This window comes from Hirundo rustica, chromosome 6 (assembly GCF_015227805.2).
Source record: "Hirundo rustica isolate bHirRus1 chromosome 6, bHirRus1.pri.v3, whole genome shotgun sequence".
In the NCBI taxonomy this organism is placed as follows: Eukaryota; Metazoa; Chordata; class Aves; order Passeriformes; family Hirundinidae; genus Hirundo; species Hirundo rustica.
The window spans coordinates 27263030-27271253 of record NC_053455.1 but is presented as its reverse complement, the minus strand read 5'-3'; the positions used below and the strand labels follow the sequence as shown (position 1 = coordinate 27271253).

The following is an 8224-nucleotide window of genomic DNA, read 5'->3' as shown; positions in this document are numbered from 1 at the left end:
TGTTATGTTGTGCTAATTGTTAATGTGGAATTAATATTTTGATAGTATGGTAAATGTAGTTTTGTAGTTAAAATGTAGTTTTTATGTACCAACCACAGGAAAATGTAAATCTTTCAAAGAAGAAAGAATTTACTACTTTCTTATCAGAAGAGACCAGCTGCTCCTGCTTCTCTCAGCCTGGTGGACGCCATAGAGATTAAAGGAAAAAAGTGATACTAACCAGAGACAATTCTTAGTTAGAATGGAATTTATGCATTATGTATGAATTGTATGAATATTCAACAGGCTATTGCTTTTAAGAGATAATTCTTTGTTAACAGGGGTCCCTTCTCCAAAGCCTGTAGCTCGGGAGAGGCACCCAGACGTCTGTAACTTTGTTTTTATTGTCTTGTATTGTCCTAACTCTAAAACGGTTCAATTTTTTTAAACTCTAATTCTATTTTTATAACCATCTTATTTACTATTAAACTTTTAAAATTTTAAAACAAGTGATTGGCGTTTATCAAAATGGACTTTTACTGAGAGGGGGTAAACTGGATGGAAAACCAAAACTATCACCAGAACAATGATCAGTGCCAAACAACACAACAAGAAGCAATGGGCAGAAACTGATGCACAGGAACTTCCACCTGAATTTGAGGAAAAGCAACTTTATTGTGCAGGTGACCTACCACTGAAACAGAAGAGAGGCTGTGGGGTCTCCCTCACTGGAAATATTTAAGAACCATCTGGATGCAATCTTGTACCATGTGCTCTAGAATGACCCTGTTTGAGCAGGGCGGTTGGACCATGGTGGTGGCCTTCTGACTTGACTAATTCTGTGATTCTGTGCTTTAGTATTATTAAAAAACCCCAACCAATAAAGAAATCCTAATCAAAATAATCAAAAAAACCCCCACCACAGAGGTGGCATCTTTCTCAGCTGCAGATATCTTTGCTCTTTTAGGTAATGATCCAAAGGAAGAAATGGGATATATTTACTGTAATAAATAAATAAATCAATCAAAATTTTAGAATTTTATTGAGAGACAAAAATAACAGTCTCTGATAGCCACAATTAAAAGGACAGCGTCGAGCCCGGGATCGGAGCTGGGTGAACACGGTAACACACTCAGTCAGTCTGTCACCCCCCAAGTTCACATTTCTGGCTTGGAGCCGTCTCTTTTTATACACTGGACCTCTGAGAGAAAATCCGAGGGACTCCGAGGTTCCCTCTTCCGAGGCAGCCTCATTAGATATTCATGTTCGGGTTCTGATGTTTTGAATGGATTCGCCCGGGAAGACAATGTCTTTGATTGTTGTGTCCAGGTGCTGTGTAGAGGTGTTAATGTCGGGAGGAGACGGATGAGATATCGATCTGATGTAATCATTTGGTTCTCTGGGTTATCCATCTCCCTTTTCCGTTGTCTTTGTTCTCCTTTTAACGATTCCCGGCAGAGGTATCCTCGTGTCCCTTTTCGTGTAATTCTTAGCATAGTTTCTCGTGTCCCTCCTGTGTAATCTCTGGCAAAAGAAATTCCTTGTACCCCTCTCCGTGCAGCTTTCATCTCAGTTAACCCATAGTATATTTGATTAGAAGTAAAACTTATATTTACAGGGGGTGAATTACATCTTACGTCTTTTAACACGAATTAACTTTAGGACATATATCACATTTACTATATTTGTAGAGGACACAAACCAAGATGGGACTGAGCTCTTGCCCAACCATTTTTGCGGGCCAAGGTGAGAATTCAGAAGGCACCGACAAGCCGAAGGAGCACTGCAGAGAGCGCCAGAACGAGCCTCTGCGGGCACAAATACAGCAGTATGAGGAATTACCCCGAGGCAGTTTGCAATGCGTGCGGTCACCCGGTGGTGATCCCTTGGCCCCGGTTTCCTTACAGACAGCGGCAGGGATCTGCTCTCCGTGCTGCTGCTTCCCACTGCCACTGCCCGGGGGGAGGGCGCGGATCGCTCCCCGCAGCTCCGGAGCCGCGGCACCGTTCGGCGCCACACCCTCAGCTTCGGCAAGCCGCCGCTGCCCCCGGGGCTGCGGGGCCCGCCCAGCGCCGGCCCGCCGGCGGGGGCAGCGGGCGGAGCGCGGCGCGGCGCGGGGGGCGGGCTGAGGCGCGGCCGCGCGGCGCCATCTCAGCGCGCCCGGGGCGGCCGCGGCCATGGGAGGTGCTGCGTGGCGCTGGATGCTGCGCGCCGCCCGCCTCCTGCCCGGCGGCGGGAGGGCTCCGGCGGCGCGGCGGGGCGGCCCGGGCTGCGCGCCCGCCGCCTGCGCCGCTCTGTCCGCTGGCTTCGCGGTGAGTGCGGCGGGACGGACGAGGGCCGGGCCGGGCTGTCTCTGTGCTCGCGGGGGTGCCGTGGGAGCGGGACGGTCTGTCCGTGCGCGGGTGCCCTGACGGGCCGTGTCCTGCGGCAGCCGCTTCGACAGCGGCGTCCCTGCGGGACGGGCAATGCGGTCGCTGCAGGCGTTGGCGGCGGAGGCCGGTCTGGGGCAGCGCCGGGAGAGGAAAAATGGATGGGGTCTGTCCGCTTTTTACCCGGACCCGCGTGGACTCCGTGGGAGCGGTGCGTGGCGCTAGGCGCCCGCGGCACTACCGCTGTGCCAGCCGGGAGCAGGTGGGACACTGCCTGCGGGGATACTCGGCTCGGCCGCTGCCTCCGTCCGGCCCTGGGGGCCCCGCGTGTGGCTCTTCTGCGGCGGGAGCAGCGGAGCGGGGCGCGCTCCAGCGCACCCGCACCTGTGCGGTGCCTGTGGCTCGGCTCCTCGGACAGCTGCCTGTCCGGCACCGCCCGCCCGCAGCACCTCGGCTTCCCGCTCCTTCGCTGTTGCTGTTTGTTGTCCCTGAACCAACTGTACCGAAAGGACTGCCGAGTCTAGTCTGTTTCATAAAGCTTCCGACTTCTATGCAGTGTTTTGGTGTATTTCAACACATTTTTTTTCTTTAAGTCTTGAGATCAATCGTATTGAAGTGTTTGTCAAAAAAACCCCATGTGACTGGAGTTATTTTAAGTTTTAGCCCAGACTTTGTCTGCCTGTGAAGCAGATTCCCTTTGGGAGAGCCCCTGTACAGAAGGTTTTTCATAGACAAGTAGTGAAAATTTCTTGGTGTTCAAGTCGGTTCCTTCCTGTCAGCTTTCTCTGCGAAAACTCCAGGTTGGTGCGCGTGCATTCACTTGCTTTTTGGTTTTGTTAGTCCTCAAGCTCTGGGGATGAGGCTCTGAGGGACAAACGTGCTCGAATCCTGTCACGAGGGCTGCCAAAGCAGAAGCCCATAGAAGGAGTTAAGCAGGTGGTGGTTGTGGCTTCTGGAAAAGGGGGAGTTGGAAAATCAACAACAGCAGGTAAGGTTTCTCTTTTTTTAATAATTTCCTTTGCACATTTTCTAGTATTTTGTATGGAATATTGAGGTGCTTGTGTCATTACTTGTAATTTGGTTCCATAACCCACTGATAAGTCCCATTGTGGTTATTGAGAATCTACTTGGATACAGGAATTTTGGCTTTAACTTAGGTATGAATTGAGCTTTGAAATCGTATCTTTGTAATGCTGCAGCGCTGTCCTGAGACATTTGGACATCTTAAGAGATGATGTAGGCTGCAGTAAAAGTTTCAAGTGCAGGACTGTATTCAATTTTCTCAACTTCTTGTGTAGGTAATCACCTATAAAGAAAAAGTGAAACAGTACTTACAAACCACACAAATTGATTAGAGCCTTGTGAAGCACCTTGAACTCTTCTCTCAGCTCCACCATTACGTTTTGAATTAGTTTTTCTCTATTTTTTTCCTCTACCACCTGTTCATATGTGGTAGAATGGGATAGTACGAGGGTTGCCAGTACTACAGAAATTGACTTGAATTTGAACAGATGACAGAATGGAAAAATATTTGTTGTGCTAACAAATGTCGCCTTGTGCAGTGTTGGTGGATGAGGGAAGAGTTATTGGTGTCATCAACCTGGGCTTCTGCGAAGCGTTTGTCACTGTCCTATATGACATCCTTGTCTCTGAACTAGAGAGTCTAGGAGCTGATGGATAGACCACTTGGTGGATTAGAAATTGGCTGGGTGGCTGTATTGCACCCAGGTCTGGGTCCCCCAGCATAAGAAGGACCTGTGAAAGTGTGTCCATCAAGTACCACACAGATGGTCAGAGAGCTGGAACACCTCTACGGTGAAGACAGGCTAGGAGAGTTGGGGTTGTTTAGCCTGGAGAAGAGAATGCATCAGGGAGACTCTTAGAGAACCTGCCAGTACTTAAAGGGGGGTTACAAAAAGGAAGGAGTGTGATTTTTTTTTTTTTTTTTTTTCTTTTTTAATGTGGGCAGATAGGACAAAAGTGAATAGTTCTAAACTGGAAGTGGAGAGATGTAGATATAGGTTCTAGGTAGAAATTCTATACTGTGAGGTTGGTGAGGCATTGGAACAGGTTGCCCAGACAAGGGGTGGATGTCTCATCCCTGGAAGTGTTCAAGGTCAGGTTAGATGGGGTTTTGACAACCTTGTCTAGTGGAAGGTGCCCCTGTCCATGGTAGAGGTTTGGAGCTGGGTCATCCTTAGGATTCCTTCCAACCCAAACCATTCTATGATTATGACACTGACACTTCTTTGAAAAGATCTCTGTAAAGTGTTAGAAAATTGTTTAAAGATCTTTCTTAGCATCTAAACTGGAGAAGAGTAATCCTTTAGTTGAAGCATGTCTGCTGTTCATCTCCATGTGTTGTGAATAACATGGATATAGCTCTTAATATATCATTTTGGGGTTTGTATTTCAGCTGTGCTTTAAACTGATTGATTGTCTAATAATTTCTAGAACAGACTAACATCATATCTGTACTAAAAGCAACTGTTCTTAAAAAAAGGGATTTTTTTTCTATTTTTCTGCTGTCTGTCCTATATGTAGGATACACTTACCTGTACAAAGACATGCAAAACAATTAAAAGTCGTGTTTCCTAACCATCAGAAGGTATATCATTATAATACATACACTGATTGTTGTAGGTTACTAAAAATACCAAATAACTGTTCATCAGTTTACAGTTTAAAAAACGAACATAATTTGAAAAGTAAATTCAGATTATTTTCATGTCTGCAAATACCTGAATGTAAGTTCTTGTAACTGGCATCTGTGTACAATTTCTACATAAAATATAACACATGTATAAATAATACTTAGAGCTGTGAGTTCATTCCTATGCATTTAAAAATAAAAATCAGGGTTCAACAAGCATTAAATAAGATTTTGGAAGTGTAAATTAAGCATTTATATATATCTGTAATGGACAGCCTTTTAAAATGAATGCTGTAATTCATGCTGTTGAGAAGGAAATCTATAGTCTTGCTTATTACAAGGAGGATAAGTTTCACAGTTCAGATAAACAATTGAATTTCAGATAACTTGTATAAACAAAAGTATTGCTTGGCATCATTACTGAATTATGTACTTCTTATTCTTACTTGTCAGTTGTTTTAATAGTTTATGTCAATGCTTACCTAATTTCTAGTTTTATGAAAGTTCCCTAGAGAGTGTGGTGAAGGTTACTGACGATAAGGTTAATTTAGTTTTATAGTATGGTGTCCACTTTCAAAAATGGGTACCTCCAAAAGTTTTTCTTAATGTTATTCTTTGGCAAAATACTGAGACTGTATTGTTATTTTGCAGCGTCCTCTAGAAACTGAAAGTCTGCAAGTTTTTGCGGATTGAGTTTGTTTGCTAGTTAACAAACATATTTTGAAATGTAGGTCCTGCTGCCACTTAAACAGCAGATGTTGTAGAGATGCAAGAAACTGAGATGATGATGTAGTTATTGAAAAGTGATTTTCTCTTGTTGGCAGTGATAACATTCTCAGTATTTAGGAATGAAGTTTTCCTGCACTTAATGTTTCTGTTTTCCCTCTTCTTTCTTACAGTAAATATAGCCCTTGCCCTAGCAGCAAATGATTCGGTAAGTGAATGTTTAATTATCAGCCTTAATGTGAAATGTGTGTCATAAATGAAATGGTTCCTGCTGAGGGCAGTCACATACATTTAATGTAATTGATGTTTTTATTTAGTTAATTTTTTTTGATGGGCTTTTGAGTTTCTGTCAGTTTGTTTGAATTTTATCGGTACCATGAATAACTTAGTAGATCTCATCCTACTTATGGGTTTGGCTCTGTCCTTTCCCTGGTGTGTCACTGTGTTGAACTGCAATTCTGGAAGGGTGTGTAGATGTTGTAGAGAGTGCTTCTGCAGGTTGGAGACTCTTAATAAATAGTTAAATTCTATTGCTTCAGAACACTGAGTTGAAAAAAAATAGGAGTTAGTGCTGAATAGTGTCCAAAACATTTTTTTTACAGCTCCACAGATTTACTGTTTCTGGAGAAACTATGTGTGAAAATACTTTATAAACAGCTAAGGCAGAAAACGCCCCAAAACTATGTATCTTCCCTAAAACTTGGAAATACAAACTTTTGACTGATTTTCCAGCTGGGTATTACTAAAATTGTTGCCTGGACTACAAATAGATGGTAGGAACCATTCAAGAGTAAAAACCACAGGTGTTCGCTATATCCACCTGCTGCTCTGGACTGGGAGTGGTTCCATTGCACACGTTACTGCCACACAGATGAGCTCAGAAGCAAGCCTCCTTTGTAAGGGGAGGCTGTATAATTCAGGCTTTGTCCTCATAAAACAAATATAAAATACCCTGAAGTACTTTAATCAGGCAAATGTAGCATCTCCTTGTTGTTGTAAAAGACAAGTAAAACAAAAAACAAGTAGAAGGAGTGAGGACTGCATGCAATCTGTAAACTTCCTGGAGGAATTTGTAAAAGATAGATGTAAAAATATTTCCATAAACTCAGTCACACTTAATAAGAGGAACGTTTAAAGCTGTTATATGAAATATGCACTGTTTGTAATGGCATCTGATCTTGTTATTTCACAGTCTTTTATTCTGTGTTTTAAATAGACTGTTGGAATAATTGGATCTCACAAAAGAATCTCTCATTGTGAAAAGCAAAACTGCTTGAATGGTTACTTCTAATCAACTTTAAAACATGACATTTGCTCTAATACTTTTGCAAAGCAAATAGCAGTCTGCAATGTGATCTGTGTTGTGGGATGGTCAGTGAGTAGCTCCTTGGAAACCATGTCAACCAATTGCAGATAACTTTCTATAGATGGTGTCTGATACTTCTCAAACATGCAGTTTTATGCATTTACAAAACATATTTAGATCAAGTATCTCTTAGTAATTCTGACATACACAAGTTTTGGGATCATGCCCTTTATTAGGACTTTTGATGTTACAATTATGTGGTGGTGTGTGAAGTTAGGGGCCAGCATCTGGTGGATGTTGATCAATGAAGAGCAGCTGAAATTGATGAAATAGCTGTGAATTGTGTGAACTGGTGGTCACAAGTTAGTAAGCTGTTACTGTGGTGAAATTGTGCATTGATGTAGTTACAAGTTAGAAAGCATGAAATTAAGGTGGATGAAATAAACAACTGTTTTGTTTGTTCATGCATGAATATATTTTTTCTTCTGTGGTTTGTTTTCCTTAAAATAATGATGGCATGCATCATGTTTATGTTTAACCTTAAGGCTGGAAGTTGCTGGTTTGTTCATTTGTGTACACACGTTGATTTCACTTCATTAATTTTGTGAGATAAGGTTTTGAAATGAGAATCTCTGTGACCTTGTTCCAGTCTGGAACTGTCCAGTGCTCTGTATTCTAGAGATTGTTGCAATTTTCGGTTTTGTAATGGTGAATGAAGTAAATAAGGAGGTTGTTTTTCAGAGTCCATTGGTGCCTCCTGCTGTATTTTATAGTGAACTTCTTTGTCCTTAGGTATACAGCAATGGATACCTTTATTTTATATCTAATAACTATTGATAGTGCTTCACCTTGCCATGGTTTTTGTTTCCTTCATTGCTATTGTATGTTCATCTCTTTCAGAAGAAGCAGTAATGATTGTTAGTAGATCAGAGCTTCAGGAGGCCCCTGCAACTTCATTAACGGTCTTTCTGTCTGTTATAAACAAAATAAAATTTATGGAAACTGATCTTGAACTTGATATAGTGCTTAAAGGAGGAAAGAAAGGACTTGTGGAGGAAAATAGGTCACCAAGACTATAAAGGTCTGTGGTTCCTTCATTAGTCTGCGTTTCAAGTTCTATGTTTGCAACTGTTGTACTTTTTCTGAGGTAAAAAAGGTTACAGACTATTGAAAGCAACTGTTTTCTGGTGA

The 8224-nt window shown here is 42.6% G+C and overlaps 1 protein-coding gene across 1 annotated transcript in view; it reads left to right on the top strand.

Moving 5' to 3' along the window:
* Positions 1-2156: 2156 nt before the first annotated feature.
* Positions 2157-8224, top strand: part of NUBPL (NUBP iron-sulfur cluster assembly factor, mitochondrial) — a 75737-nt gene continuing 69669 nt past the window's right edge. The window contains exons 1-3 of the mRNA XM_040066743.1: positions 2157-2291; positions 3189-3336; positions 5901-5935. Coding sequence (XP_039922677.1) covers positions 2157-2291; positions 3189-3336; positions 5901-5935 — 318 coding nt within the window. The remainder of the gene's footprint in view (positions 2292-3188; positions 3337-5900; positions 5936-8224) is intronic.